Source organism: Acinonyx jubatus, chromosome E2 (genome assembly GCF_027475565.1).
Source record: "Acinonyx jubatus isolate Ajub_Pintada_27869175 chromosome E2, VMU_Ajub_asm_v1.0, whole genome shotgun sequence".
Lineage (NCBI taxonomy): Eukaryota > Metazoa > Chordata > Mammalia > Carnivora > Felidae > Acinonyx > Acinonyx jubatus.
The window spans coordinates 60241352-60257319 of record NC_069396.1 but is presented as its reverse complement, the minus strand read 5'-3'; the positions used below and the strand labels follow the sequence as shown (position 1 = coordinate 60257319).

Below are 15968 nucleotides of genomic sequence, written 5' to 3'. Positions count from 1 at the left end.
AGTAGATTCGTGGTTTCCAGGAGATAAGGAATTCAGACAATTAGGGGGTGTTGGCTAATAAAAATGAAGCTTTTTCAGGGAGATGATAAAGACGTTCTGAAATTAGACTGTAGTGATAGCTACACAACCTTGTGAATTATAGTAAAAACCACTGAACTGTACACTCTCAAAGGGTGAACTTTAAGGTATGTAAATTATACCTCAATATGGGAGGGGAGTGGGAAAGCAAGAGGCAAGGAGGCTTAAGAAGAGACCTGTGATGCTCTATAGGCCCACAGCTATGTACAGGGAGTAGAACCTGATCCTGCCTCCATGGGAGCCAAGAAGACAGGAAAGTCTGAAGCCCTGTGTCTTGGCACAGAACTCACAAGAACACAACTCCAGCACGGCCCTGAAATGCTAAGGAGGGCACACAAACCAAAGGAAGTAAGAAAGCACTCTACAACTCTAAGGAGAAATGCTAACTCTAAATGACTTGAAAGCTTTAAAACTGTCAATAGAGGGGCACCAGGGTGGCTCAGTCGGTTAAACATCTAACCGCCTCAGGTCACAATCTCACAATTCTGTGAGACGCAATTCTGTGTCTCCCCCTCTCTCTGCCCCTCCCTGGCTTGTGCTCCTGCACTCCCTCTCTCTCTCTCAAAAGTAAATTAATAAACATTTTTAAAAAAGTAAATAGAAAAAATGTAAATCACGGATTATGGTTTACTTCCAATTAGGCTTGTTTGTTTATAAAAACAGAAATGATCCGGCTGATGTCAAGAGCAAATGTGCCCGCTCACACTTGCTGTTTTGAATATACCTGATTAGCACAACTCTACCTGCAAAGGAACTTCCAGCATGAACTCAAAGCCTTAGCAACTAATGCCAGGGCAATCAATGCCCGGGGACTTTCAGCTGGTTAATCCTGTTCAGGGAACTATCTGGAGAGGAAGACCACTGTAGAGACACCAAGAGAAGAGTATTTGGAGACAAAGGCCAGACAGCATACGACAATAGAACCCTGACCCCGCAACCTCAGGACTTGTTTGACCGCCAGTTTGTTTTTTTTTTTTTTTTTTCATCCCCAAGTCAATAACCTCCAGTCAGAACCTTCCTTTTTTCGCTATAAATTTTCCCATGCCTGCCTCCCTGCCAGTCTCAACTAAACACTAGGTGTGGTGGCAAACGCCCTGCTACAGTGGCCTGAGTAGATGGCCTCCGCATGTCCTCATTTGGGTGGTCTTTTTCCCACAACACACGTTTACTGAGCAGGGGTGCAGGACGGAGCAAAACTGGAAAACACAGGTAGTGCTAAAGCACCGCTCAAGAAAACTGAAAGATTCCCAGGTAAGCATTAAAAATTACTTTGGGTTTAGTGTGATCATTACAACGGAGGAAAGCTCCCGTCACGTGAAGTAAAAGAGCGCAGCAGGAAGTGTGAAGTGACCGCACCCGTGTTGTTTAAACACACAAACTCGGAAAGACCCGAAGAGCAGCGGCTGCCTGCGCGCCACCCGCACTGTTAAGCAGCGGCCCGGCCGGCCTTCCAGCACCGCGGCGTCCGGGAGGGTGGCGCTGGCGGAGGCCGCAGCCACAGGTACACTGCGGCCCGCGTTCGGGAAGCTGAAGCTTCCGTCCCCCTCCCACCGGGTAAACGGGACGACACCGCCCACGTCCCCATAGCCACGCCCCGATCCCCCGGTCCGGACGTGCATCACGAGCCTGGTGCCGGGCTACTACAACTCCCAGGGCCCTTCGCGGTGCACACTTCCGGAGCGGCCATGTTGAAGCTGTGGGTACGACCCAGGCCCAGATCGGACGGCCGCCCCTTGGCGAGTTGCTGGGCTCTCGGCCTCCTGCACTCTCGTTCCCTCCCCCGTCCCCCTTCGCGACGGCTGACGCACCCTGGGGCGGCGCCGGCGCAGCTGGAACTTCCATATACACCTTCCCGGTCTGCCAGTTTTCACCCTTCCGGCAGACGCAGGGCGGAGGATCGCAGTCGCTTCCCCCTAAGGGAGCGAGCGCCCGGATTCCTTATCCATTTTCGGATCCCCGATTCTACATTCCTCCCCGTTTGCGTAGGATGTTTTTTGTGTTTTTTTTTCCCTCCCCCTCCAAATTTCCGGATTACAGACCTTGGCTCGTCTATGGTTTCCTCGGTTTACTGGTTTCACAGATCTAACCGGTGTTGGAAATTGCTGGCACGCTCTTCGAGAAGTGAGTCAGCTCGAGGTCAGGAGTCACCAGCGATGGGTGGGGCCGGGCCCGCTGCCCCGGACGGGCCTTGGGCGTTTAGGGTTGCAAAACACGTCCTGGGCCGCGCTTTTAATCTCGGCCATCGCCAGTCACTCCTTTCCTAGTTTTGTTTTGTTTTTTTTTAAACAGATTTTTATTAAAAGACTTTTTAAGTAATCCCCACCCAATGTGGGGCTCAAATTCACCACAAGATCAAGAGTCCTAGAATCAAAATCCTAGTCCAAGGGATTTTTTTTCCTTGATAAAAATAACTACGTTGATCTCCTATTTCTGACCTCCTCCCCTAAACAAACTTTTCTATTAATTTTATTTGGGGGCTTGCCCTTCCCAACTCATTTATATTTATCCTTGTCTTCAGAATTTAATTACCTTCCTGTTCCCTAGGATTTCTGGGGGTTCATTTTCCCCTCCAGATTGTTGATTTAAAAGCAAAATTCATTTCCTCACTTCCAGTTAGCGTTCTCAGAGCTTCAAACTGCCCTGAGAACAAGTGTCATGCATGATTATTACTCAAAATGGTGCCTGTGGCCCAGCAAGAAGCGGCCAGGGAGCGCTATCTGCCCCCCCCGCCCCCCCTCCCGCTTCCTAATATCCCTTAACTGGGGCACTTTTCAAGCCCAGCCCTGCTGGGAATCCGGGAAATTGTCATCCTTGGTTTCCAGAGTTGAAATCTTCATTCTCCACAATGCTTCCCAACTTTCTAATTTCTAAAACTCTCGTTTTTTACTCCTTGGTTAATCACGCGGATTATTTAGTACTTTATCCCTCAAGAAAATTAACTGTAGGTTCTTTTCATTCTACTCCCATCCACTCTCCATTTCTAATTTTATTTCTCCTTTAGTCTTGGATCATGTGTTTTGTTCCTCCTATCTTTGGGGGACACTAGGGCAATTTCTCAAAATCTTGAATAGAAGGCTCATTAAAATGTTAACTCTTAACCATTTTAAGTTTCACAGCCTGTCTAGGTGTGGATATGGAGAACTCTGCCCATCCTTGTGGTGCTGGGAGCTCAGTGTATCTGCAGCCTGGCTCTCCCTGCAGTAGCAGACATTCAGGACAACATATATTCCGCAGGGTTATTGTAAAGCTCCTCCTGGGTGCTATGTGGTCAATGAGATGGGCCACAACCTGCAAGCTGATGGGTAAGTGTCATTCTAGTCACTGCAGTCCTCTGGATCATCCCCCAAGGCCGCTAAGGTAACCTTTCCTGTGCTGTCAGGAAAGTATTCACCTCACTTCACAGAGAAAATGTACTCTTAAGTTTACAGCTGGCAGAGTTGAAACTGGATCTTCAACTCACTGGCGCATAGCTCGGGCTGACTGACCCACTCATCTGTGTGGGGCTGCACAAAATAATCTCTATCAACTGCAGCTCCAAGTACTGGTTTTCTTTTCTTTTTTAAAATATTTATTTATTGGGGCGCCTGGGTGGCTCAGTCGGTTAAGCGGCCGACTTCGGCTCAGGTCATGATCTCGTGGTCCGTGAGTTCGGGCCCCGCATCGGGCTCTGTGCTGACAGCTCGGAGCCTGGAGGCTGTTTCGGATTCTGTGTCTCCCTCTCTCTGACCCTCCCCCATTCATGTTCTGTCTCTCTCTGTCTCAAAAATAAATGTAAAAAATAATAATAATAAATAAATAAAATATTTATTTATTTTGAGAGAGAAAGAGCGAGCTTGAGCAGGATAAGGGTAGAGAGAGGGAGACAAAGAATCCCAGGCAAGCTCCGATCCCCCAGTGCAGGGCTGGAACTCACAGAACAGTCAGATTATGACCCCAGCTGAAATTAAGAGTGGGACTCTTAACCAACTGAACCACCCAGGCACTCGCCAAGTACTGGTTTTCAATCCACCACCTGAATGACCGGTGGTCATTTTAGCAATTTAGTCCCCTCACTTGCAACTATCTATTTAGTGGGTTGTTATACAAACTCACCCAGCCTCTGGGAAAGGGGCTTAATCCTCTGGGCCTTAGTTTCCTCTTTCTAAGTGATTAGGTTACATAAAGCCAGGAATAGCATGTAGGAAAGGATGATGGAGGATGTTTTTCTTCCTCCTCTTACAGTTTACTTCCCTGTCTGCTTCTTCCCTTCCAGGGTAAGCCATCTCCCTCAGTGCTTAGAGTTCCACAGTGAACGCTGACTAACCAGGTACACTAGGGCTACCAGTCCACAAATAGAATAATAACTAATAACAATGACCTTTCAAGATCTTGTTGGGGGCAGGGTCAGGAGGAACGCTCACCTCAGCTCCTCTCATCCCTGTGCACACTCCCTTGTTCCTTTTTCTCCTTGTCCAGAATGCCCCCAGCTTTACACCTTTTCTCCTCCTCTCCCCATCACTCTTCATCTGTGCTGGGCCCTCCATGGCACTGCCTTTGAAGTTTGTTTACCCCCATGGACTGCTGAGGATGTCAGCTGGTTCTTGTGCATCAGAAACCCTAAAGCCAGGCCCAGCAGAAGATCTCCCAAAGGTGCTGATGGTCATCTTAACATCAGTCTTCGAATAGCAGTGGTTAGTTATGTGAAGACCCCTCAAGACCTGGGCTTTACACACCACAGTCCTAGTAAGCAATAGCATCTATTCTTATACAAAGGAAGTCCATACTGGGAGACTCTAAGAGCCCTGTCCAAAGCCACACTGGGGAACATAGCAGCTGGGATCCAAGCCCTGTTCTTTTATGCCCTTTACACCAAAGGCTATGCTTCCCATAGCCACTAAATTTTCCTCATACGTGCCAGTGTGCCATACCCCTGCCTGTTAGTCTTTCCCAACATCTTCACCTGATACCCCTTCCTCATCCAGCTCTTAGCTTCTGTGTCCTCTCCTCAGAACTGTCTTCCTGAGCAGTTCTCAACTAGTATTGCCCACCCACGCCTCCTCCCACTAGCATATTCCATTGTTTCATTTTTCTTCACAGCACTGACTGCTATCTCAAAATATCTGTTTCGTAAATTATCACCTTTCTACCTTTTCTACAGCAGCATTGCCCATTGGAGCTCTCTTTAAGGAAATGTAGATCTACACTGTCCAACATAGTAGCCATTAGCTGCAGCTGACCAATGACCATCTGAAAGATGGCCGTGACTAAGGAACTAAACTGGTTAAGTTCATTTTAGTCTGTTTAAGCTTAATCAGTCACGTGTTAGTGGCTGCTCTGAAATGAATGTAGGCCCATTCATAAGACAGGGGCCTTACCACCATGTTCAATACTGTGACCCATCCCTGTAACAGTTTGTGGCATTTTTGCAGGCACTCAAGAAATACTGGCTCGACATAGCCTTAAAAAGTGCCTTTTGAGTTTTTTAGCTCTCTGGATTTTCCTATATTTCTGTCATTTACAGGAAATTTCACTGGCATTTTAATTGTGTCCCACCTTTAAACTATCATGGGAGGATTGCTATTGTTACAAAGTTCCCTTCCACTTGGGAGCCTGAGCAGTAGCTGGGAGTGCAGGCCACCGGGTAAGAGGACACCTGGTTTATACTCCTGCTTCTTTCCCAACCAGCTAGGTCAGAGACTTGCATTTCTGCTTCCAATGTATAATGGCTCCAACACTTCTCTAGAGGCTGGAATGATGGAAGGACTTAAGAAAGGGAATGCATAAACTTAAAATTTTTATAAGCCCTCAAAAGAAGTTATTGCTTCTACTTATTTTATATCCCACTAACTTAAATTTTTTTCAAATAGAAATGCCTTAATAATTTATTCCCTAACAATTCCTAATCATTTCGGGGTGCCTGGGTAGCTCAGTCAGGTAAACATTTGACTCTTGATTTCAGCTCACGGTTCATGGGTTCAAGGTTCATGGGTTCAAGGGCGGAGCCTGCTTGGGATACTTTCTCTGCCTCTCTCTGCCACTCCCCTCCTCAAAATAAACCCAAAACAAACAAACAAAAAAAACAATTCCTAATCATTTAATTCATTCTTAGATCCCATTTCAAAAACCTATTAATATCTTTGTGTTAAATTGGGTATTCCTTGTGTAAGCCAAGGCTATTCATCTCTATTGTTATTTGTCACATTGATGAACTCTTAACTATTTCAAAGGATTAGTTTAAGGTGGTTAATTGTCATGAGCTATCAATATTTCCTTTTTAATATTTTTCTCATTTTGTGCTTTAGTGACAAAAATGCTGTGTATACCTTGCAGAATCTGTCAACATTCCAGCCTTGTCCTGTAATTGAACTGCTCGTGTTCCATCGAAATGGCCTTTTAACAGGAAGTTGGAAGATACTCACTGCCCAGGTCAGTAATAATAAGTAGCTGGCCACTTTGTTCTGAAAAATTTTTATAAATTATTTTAACATTTTTCCTAGGACCAATTTTGACAACCTTCCACTTTTCCCGAAATCTTTCCATTTTGTTGTTTGTTAATTTCTGGGCATCTAGGCTGTGTCAGGAACTGGTAACACAGCAGGAAGGAGGTAGCAGTTTCCTTCTCAGGAGGCTGTCACAGCCTGTCAGTATCTACATTCAGTGATTACCACGTGACACACATATTTGAACTTGTATGTATATTTTTTTAAAAATGATATTATGTGCATCTGCTTATCTTTATACGTGTTAAAGATATATATTTAAGAAATACACGTATCTTGGAGACTTTCATATCAGTACATGGAGCTGGCTCATGCATTGTTACTGTTGTACAAAGTTCTATAATGAAAATTACATGTGTTGCTGAATATGTGTGTAGTGTTATTTCCCTGTATAAGTTTTTAGCTTGCCTTTGATTTATTCTGTTTAATCAAAGTTGGTTTTGAATTTTTGTCTTTCCAGAAAATTAGTTCCTGGGTTCTTTTTTTCTTCTCCATTTGATTCATTTATTTGTGTTGTATTTATCTTTTCTGTTTCCTTAGGACTTTGAGTCAAATGTGTAGTTCATTTGTTTTCCTTATTTAATTAATAGTGAGGGCATTTTCAGGTCTTGAAATTACCCTAGGTATTATATTTGGACACCAGGCAGAACGGTTTCTAGATAGAAGGATCAAGATTACATGGGTCCTAATGAGCAAATACGTGGAGGGTCACAGAATGTATTCTTGAATAAAGGTTTACACAGTGTTACCACACTCTGCTAGGCTGGATTCCTGCCAAAATGTTTTGATAGTCACTCAAGATTCTAAACTCTTGACTCACTCCCTAGGATGTCAGCCTTTCAGAGTTCTTAATAGCACTATATATCTCAAGATTGCCCCTTATCATCCCTTACCTACCCTCTTGTCTCAAAGCCTGGCCTTGTCTTCATAGTCTCCTCTTTGAAGACATCCTCTTGGTTTTTTTTACAATTTCTTCAATCATTTATTCACTCAACAGTTTCCTGAGCTAGAGATGGAGTCATTGTCTTAGCAACTGGGGATATATATGGGAAACTGAAATAAAGACACCTGCTCTCTTGTTTAATATTTGTTCTAGGTGTTCAGTCAGATAACAGAACAAGTTGGAAAAGACCTCTTTTTCTGTATTTGTATACATATGTGATCAAAATTTTATTTAGAACTTGCCTTCTGTATGACTTATCTGGTATAAAAATAGGATGAGACATTTCATTTTTATTATTCAGTGTGGTTCTCTCCAGTGTAAGTTTTCTGTTTTGTTGTTCTGTCAAATAAGGTGGGAGCTAAGGCTAATGATTTGCCTGCACGGATTACATTGAGGATCTGCTCTCATAGGAGTCCTCTGATGTTGAATACAATGAGGACTCCTACTGAAGGGCTTCTTGACAGTGGGTTCTGTGACTCCTGAAGCCTTCCTAAGACCCGATTACATTCTCATGATCCTGAGTAAGAGAGCTGTGCTTGAAAGAAACCTTTTCACACGGTCATAGTCCCTTGGCTTTGGCCTTCTCATAGGTAGTTATTTGATCTAAGAACTTTCCCAAATTCATTACAACTGGGTTTTTTTTTTGGTGGGGGGGGGATGGGGGTGGTTCCAATATGAGTTTTCTCAAGTCACAGTGAATCAGGCCAGAAGCCTTTCCTGCTAGGATCATATTCCTGGGGTTTCTACCCTGTTTGAGTTCTCATGTCAAAAAATTCATGCACATGAGTTCCTCCATTCAAGGTCTTTGCATGTTAGTCTCCTCCCATGTGAGCCTTAGTTAAAGGCTGAATGAAAACAGGCTTTCTCACATTAAACACATTTTTTCAGTTTTGTTCTTGAATGGATTATCCTTTGTATAAAACAACTGATTTTCTACATCCCCCGTGTCTGCTTTATAGCCCATATGAATCCTCTCAGACTACACAAGGGATGAATGAAATCTAGAAGAGGATTTTCTTCTCTTCCTTCCAAAAAACAATCTTCTTGTAGATGTTATTTTTTTCTACTAAAGTTTGCACTGATTTGAGTATTGCTACATTCATATTTGTATGGCTCATCTCTCCTCCTTCATTACTTGTCAAGTCAAAAAAGTTAAATGTCTTGCAGGCTTTCCTATAATCACGATCTTCAATATAGTGTCTTCACCCTATTGCTTATCAATGATTAAATCTAGATTATATCAAGTGTTTTTTTTTTCCAATTTTTTTTTAATGTTTATTTATTGTTGAGGACAGAGAGACACAGAGCATGAGCATGGGAGGGGCAGAGAGGGGGAGACACAGAATCCGAAGCTGGCCATAGGCTCTGAGCTATTAGCACAGAGCCCAACCTGGGGCTCGAACTCACAAACTGCGAGATCATAACCTGAACCAAAGTCAGATGTTTAACCTACTGAGCCACCCAGGTGCCCAGATCTCAAGTTTTCTAACCAAACTACACAGAATGGCAATACTTCCTTGAAAGGACACTGAGCAGTGGCTAAAGGTTTGAGTGCCATCCAATATCGTCCATATTCCTGATCTTCACAGCATCTTCCCAAATCAGTGCCTTCTTAAAAACAAATGCCCTGGGGCGCCTGGGTGGCTCAATGGGTTGAGCATCCGACTTCAGCTCAGGTCATGATCTGGTGGTTCGTGAGTTCGAGCCCCACGTTGGGCTCTGTGCTGACAGCTCAGAGTCTGGAGCCTGCTTCAGATTCTGTGTCTCGCTCTCTCTCTGCCCCTCCCCTGCTCATGCTCCATCTCTCTCTGTCTCAAAAATAAAAAAAAATTTTTTTTTTAATTTAAAACAAAAAAACATTAAAAACAAATGCCCTCTGTCTTAAGCACTTATTACTAAGTTTCCCTTCTGCTTCCACCAATGTCTGTGCTGCCATTTTTGCTATCAGGGACAGCTGGATAGCCATACAAAATGAGTTGCCTCAGAAAGGCTGAGCTTTCGACTTAAACTCAGTCCCTTGAGTTAGAGAAAGGCACAGCTACACTAGTGATAGGAGACAGACCACTGCTAGAGATGGTTGTCTCATCCGATGGTAAATAGAACACACTATTCCAAACATCTAGGATTCCCAAGTCTTTATGCACTGCTGGGACCTCCTTCTTGAGTCCAGAGAGGTGCACTCAGCTGGCTTCACAAACCTGTACTTGGATGTCTCAGTCCCTTCTCATTCATACTTATTTAACAGAACCAGTCAAGACATGTGACAATTCCACAAACTCTTGAATCTAGGTGAAAGCTATTAGGGAGTTCTATGTAAACTGTCTAAAAAATTATTTCAACATAAAAAGTAAAACCATGGGTGTCTGGGTGGCTCAGTTGGTTAAGGTCTGACTTCGGTTCAGGTCATGATCTTGCAATTCGTGAGTTCAAGCCTCTTATGGGGCTCTCTGCTGTCAGCAAAGCCTGCTCTGGATCCTCTGTTCCTCCCTCTCTCTGCCCCTCCCCTGTTTGTGTGCATGTGCTCGCTCGCTCTCTCTCAGAAATAAACATTACAAAAGTAAAACCAAAACCTCTATTTCTACCCTTCAAAAGTTTTTGCCTTTGCCAATTTCCTCGTATTATTGATTAAAACCAAAAATTCAGGAGTAGTAATTTTTCTTTTTTCTTCTTTTAAAGTTGGATGTTGATATACAGAAAAAGAACATATATGGTAAATGCATACATTACAAAGAATACTCACAGGAAATCCCTGAAGCCTTCACCTACGAGAGATTCTTGGCAGCTTCCTTTCCTTTGGCCATTACTCACCTGGCCCCAATGAATCCACTATGAATGGGGAGAAGCCGATGCCAGCTTCTCCCCAAACCCTCTGCTACTCTCAGGCCAGGTGACCTCACTTCTTCCTTAGGTAGTACTACCACGGTAACCTGCCTTACTTCCATCTGCATCCTATTAAGTTTTTTTCCTAAGCACCTGCAGTGAGCTTGAAAAGCTGTACCACACATCTGCCTGATAAAAACCAAACTACCTTCACAGTGAAGGCCCTGTGTGTTCTGCCAAACCTAACCTGCCTGTCAGTATACCTCAGTTACCTCCTACCAGCCCACTGGGTGACTCCATGTTCCCTGAATGTGCCAAGCTTGTTCCATTTTCATGGTCACCCCAAATGCTGTTTCTGTGCTTGGAAGCTCTCTTCACCACCACTCTTATAGGTGTGTAGAATTCTTTCACTTTGGGGATTGGCTTAAAGCTCACCCCTGCAGTGCCCCTCAAAACACCTCCTCTAGTGTAATTATTCATTGCCCCCACTTTACACTCTTTCCCTTCTCAGTATTTAACCACTACTCATCTTTACAGAGTTATATCTGGGGAATGTGTTTGTAGAGGTCATAATCTATTAGACTACAAAGTCCACAGTATCAGGGATTACTTTAGGTCTTTGGTTTACTACCAAAGTGTTTAGTATACTACATGGAACACAAGAGGAGTTCCACAAGTATTTGTGAGGTGTAAAAGGGGAGGCAGTGGAGGGAAAACAACATGTAAAGGACTCATTGTGACAGAGCAGAGAGGAGTCAGGCACCTGAGGCCTAGTCTGTAATAAAATGTCCTTATAAGCCTCGCTGGAAGTGGTCTCTCACTCTGGGTTATCACCTCAGAATCTCCTGGCACCTGTCAAGCCAACTCTCCCTGAGACGTACAGAACCACAGGTGCCCCAAATCCCTCATGGCAACTAGATTCAGGGAACTACTGGATCATCCAGAAGTACAAGGCTGGAAGGTCTGCCAACACAGGACACGGGATTTGAGCTTCAGGGAGGATGAGACACAGACCTGCCACAATCAGAGCCACAAGACAGGAAGGGACTTTGGGAGGCTAGATCACAGGGAACAGCCAGGGGGAAAAGACACCATGATGGGTGGATACAAAGTGCTTGTGTTGCTGGGGACCTTCCAGGTGACATATAGTTTAGTGACCTGTGCTAATGGATGTTAGAGAGGTTTTCAATGAAGAGGATGAAAAGAATGACTCTATGGAAAAGAAAAACCACTAATACTGAGCCATCAAACTGAGTTCAGAAAAAGGGCTCAGAGATTCGTAGAGATGGCAGTCTATGTTGTGGCAAACAGAAGGACATCACCAAAGATGGGGATCAGGTGCAGATTTCGTAGCTGAATACTACCAGAAGCAGGTAGTTCCAATGTCATTTGCATTAGAACACAGAAAACAAAGGGAAGAAGAGAGCATCCAAAGTTTTCTTTACAAAGCTGATAAAGATAATCGGGGCGCTTGGGTGGCTCAGTCGGTTAAGCAGCCGACTTCGGCTCAGGTCATGATCTCACGGTCAGTGAGTTCGAGCCCCACGTTGGGCTCTGTGCTGTCAGCACAGAGCCTGGAGCCTGTTTCAGATTCTGTGTCTCCCTCTCTCTGACTCTCCCCCGTTCAGGCTCTGTCTCTCTCTGTCTCAAAAATAAACGTTAAAAAAAAAAAATTTTTTTTTAAAAGATAATAAACACAAAAAAGAAATCCACCCACCTCCTGAACCTAATTATGAATATGGATCTGTCTGTGGATGCCAGCAGCTCTTACAAGGGCACTTCTACATTTATTATGTCACTGTGTTAACTGTTCAAAGGAGAAAATCACTATGATCACCTTGGCATGACTATTAGGGAAAACGGGCTATTACTGATTTTCATTTATTAGAAAGGGCTAGATGACTATTGCTTTGTCCAGATAAAACTGACTTGAATCAAAGCAGAGTCCAGCATCATGCTTGTAAAGACTCAGAAACTTTCCCATTTAGGTCACTCACTCTTCACACTCTCAACTTCAGTGTTTTGGAAGTACCAGCTGTGACAAAGGTCATTATGTAACTGGGCAAGAGTAAAACAATACTAATACGATTGCCTCCTCCTTTATACTTGCTGGTAAAATGTACTGAGAAAATTGAGGCTCTAGTAAGACTGTTATAACTAATAAGAGAACTTAACAGCATGACAGGTTCATCTGGACCAACTACGCAAGACTGCAGAGGATTAACCTGAGCAGATTAACAGCAACCACTACAGTGAAAGCCCAACAGCACTCAGAAGGCCTGACATAGCACAGTGAAGCGAGATCCCTCTTTGTACACTTGCGCCAAAACTCGACTAGACCAGTTCTGCATCAAGGAATTCTAAATGCAATCATGCAAACAGGATTTTCTTAATGAACCCCTGACAAACTGATGTCAAGCACTCATCTTGCAAACCAGGTGGGTGAAAATAGTTCATAGTTTTTTTTTTTGTTTGTTTTTTTGGTTTTTTTTAGAAATAATGAGAGGACCTATCATTTATCCAAGTTATAAAACTACCATATGTACAGCAGTATGTGTACTCAGACTAAGATCAACGAAGCAGAAGGGACCAAGACCAAAGCCTATGCCCAATAAGTACCATGGAAATTTAGTCTGTAATAAGGATGGTGTTTCCAATAAGCAGAAGAATCTAGTCAAAATTTGTTGAAAGAACATATGCTCCATACCATAATACACAAAGAAACTCCAGATAAGTGCAACAATCAGACAAAAACAAACAAACAAAAAACCCTGAAATACAAGAAAGTATGAAATCTGCCTATCTATGAATGGGATAGGAATAAAAACAGATCTGAAAGGAAAAATACCTAAATTATATAACTTCTTTATGAAAACTAAATTTAAAGGTAGAAGATAAATGGGGGCGCCTGGGTGGCTCAGTCAGTTAGGCATCCGACTTCAGCTCAGGTCATGATCTCACGGTTCGTGAGTTCAAGCCCCACATTGATCTCCGTGCTGACAGCTCAGAGCCTGGAACCTGCTTTGGATTCTGTGTCTGCCTCTCTCTCTGCCCCTCCTCCGCTTGTGCTCTCTCAAAAATAAATAAATATTAAAAAAAATTAAAGGTAGAAGATAAATGTTGGTCTGGGATATTTGTAGTATCAATACCCATAATTAATACAGAGTTCCCAGAAAGAAGAAAAAAAAAGGGGAAAGTATATAAATTCACCAAAGTACAAATGGTCCATAAACATAAAAATATGTGTAAGCTTCATGAGGGAAATGTCAACAAACTAAACATAGTATCAGATCTGCCAACCTTAAAAAGATCATTAAAAATCACTGGCAATGAAGGGGAAAAAGCTTTCATGTAATTGAGCAGCTATATGTATTTTTCAGAGAGCAATCTGTTGCTACCAGATTTTTAGCTTCTATCTTGGTTGATTCTAAAATTCTATTTTAAGAAATCCTACCTGCAAAAACAAAAACAAAAAACACCCCAACTTGAATATGCAACAACAACAAAAAATATGCAATAATGTTTTTTGCAACAACCTGAAAGACTATCAAGAGGAAACATCAAATGTGGACTACATAGCATCTGTTAAAATGGATACAACAGGCCTGTTTGTATCCAGTAGAACACCCCCAAGTCATAAACATATTCATATACACACATGAAAACATCTATAAAAAAAAGTCTGGCCAGATGCACCAGTTACTGGTGATCACATGAAGGAAGAGTAGTAGAGCAGAGGAGCCCCTAACAGTCAACTGGCCACTGGTAACAAATTCTCATTAAACCAAGTAGTATGCCCCTGACTCAGACCAGAGGAAGAAACAGTCTGATTCAGCATGTCTGAGCTAGTCATCACAGCACCCCATCTGGGGGTTTCCCCTGTCACCTTGTTTTCTAAGACACCAGTCCCTGACTAACCAGCCCATTCCCTGCCAGGACTCCCATGGGCCTGGGTCTCACCTGAAAAGGTGTCTTGAGGAATTCCTCTCTCCACCGACCAGAGCGCTTCCTCCTCCTCTAACTGAGATACCACATCTGGCTTGGAAAGCTGATGTTCTGCCCAAGGGAAAAGAGACAGGGCTTGGGGGTCTGTGTTCAGGAGAAAATGCATTCCTCCTGTGGCACATGCTGTCCCTGAATTCTTCCCTGCAAGGGCATGACTTCTGGTCTACAGCAGTGATGATAATGAAATCCATCCCCTTTGTCAGTTACTTGCCTTCCTGGACTCCCTTGCCAATAAAAGTGGCAGTGGGACCCCAGTTCTGGCCAGCAAGACACAAAGGGAGATCTGTCAGCTGGAGACGTTAGGGCCTTTTTTTTTTTCCTTGCTAAATAATGGCAGGTGTGAGAAGAGAACTAGCCAGGACTGCCCCTTCACTTTCTTTCTGCCCTGAACATGGATATGATGTTGGGTGCCTCAGCCATGCAGACACTAACATAAGCGTGGAAAAGTTCACACTAAGCACAGGGAAATGGAAGGGATCAGTCTTCAATGATACTTCTGATCTGTTGGGACACTGACCCCACATCCTCTGGAATTGTTACAAAAATGAACATCTACTACTGTAGCTGGAAACATTCCTGATAGACCTACCTCCCTAGCAACTCAAGGCCTCTGAGGGATGGACTAGGCAGCTTTAGAAGTCATGTGAAGATGCCCTTTCCCTACAGGTACAAAGTAAAGCCCTCTCCCTCAGACTCCAGGACCTTGACAATTGCACTCTGATCCCTGCAGCCTGAGCCAAAGCAGACACACACTTCAGAGGCACCACATTCGTGCTGCAAAGCGCAGATCTTTATTGACATGGAGGCCATCCTTACCCACTGAGACCAGGTTCCTGTAGTTCTCCAACATCACCTCCCTGTACAGGGACTTCTTTTCGAGGTCCAGCAGTCCCCATTCGTCTGAAGTAAAACCCAAGGTCACATCTTCAAAGGTCACTGGTTCCTAAAACCCACAGGTTTCTGTTCAGCCAGGGTCTGTCATCACCCACGCTGACAGGAAGGGACAGGCTGACCCAGCACATGAGGGCACAGTCTACAAGATGACCTGAAAGCATTCCCGACGTCTCGTGTGTTTCTGCGTTTGTCTGAAATTGAGCAAACCCAAGCTTGACCCTATTCAGGTCACAGCAGGGAGGACATGTGAAGCCAGAGAGAGTTGTTTGTTCGCTGAAGATCTCCCATTTTTTATTAACTTGGACATTCCAGTACTAGTATTAGCGTCTATACGTCTTATTAGGGAATTCTGCGAGCTGAATCATCACACCCAAGCCTTCAGCTCCTGTCCATCGCCTAGGCTGCTTCTACTTCCTTCACTAGTCAAGGATCCATCCTCCTCTATCGTTTTTTTCCTAGTGATAGAGCTCTCATCCACTCCAGCTTTGATGCCAAAATGGCTACTGAAATGTAAATATGAACCTAATCCCTACTTAAACCTGTCAATACCTATCCTCGATACAGAGGATAAACTAGAGTCCCCCAGAACCTGACCTGTACTCTAACCATTCCCTTGGAAAGCTAAGCAACCAGCGGTTCCTCCATTCAGCAAAGTCTCTCATGCCCAGCTAGTCTCTCAATCCTCCCGAAAATGCTCTGGAGCCTGAAGGCATCTCAAGGGAAGGTGGCATCTCACTACCACCCTGCCC

At 43.9% G+C, this 15968-nt stretch overlaps 1 protein-coding gene and 1 long non-coding RNA gene across 8 annotated transcripts in view; one reads left to right on the top strand and one right to left on the bottom strand.

Moving 5' to 3' along the window:
• Positions 1–15968, bottom strand: part of ZNF274 (zinc finger protein 274) — a 30714-nt gene that overhangs the window by 13991 nt on the left and 755 nt on the right. For 2 of the 4 annotated variants that reach the window (XM_027037544.2, XM_027037546.2), the window contains exons 3-4: positions 15142–15268; positions 14281–14376 (exon numbers count right to left, since the gene is read on the bottom strand). In XM_027037544.2, coding sequence (XP_026893345.2) covers positions 14281–14376; positions 15142–15268 — 223 coding nt within the window. Of the gene's footprint in view, positions 1–14280; positions 14377–15141; positions 15411–15968 lie in introns of all 4 variants that reach the window. The other 2 variants (XM_027037549.2, XM_053211241.1) reach the window with 2 other exon arrangements.
• LOC113593377 (uncharacterized) lies at positions 1845–15194 on the top strand. Of its 4 annotated transcripts, none has more exons than XR_008293877.1 (6): positions 1845–2199; positions 3187–3380; positions 4331–4384; positions 4534–5337; positions 6388–8090; positions 12498–15194. It is a non-coding gene; the product is annotated as an uncharacterized LOC113593377 (long non-coding RNA). The 4 variants fall into 4 exon arrangements; XR_008293876.1 differs by lacking the exon at positions 1845–2199 and having other exon boundaries at positions 2909–3380; positions 6388–6483; positions 7852–8090; XR_008293875.1 differs by lacking the exon at positions 1845–2199 and having other exon boundaries at positions 2909–3380; positions 6388–6483.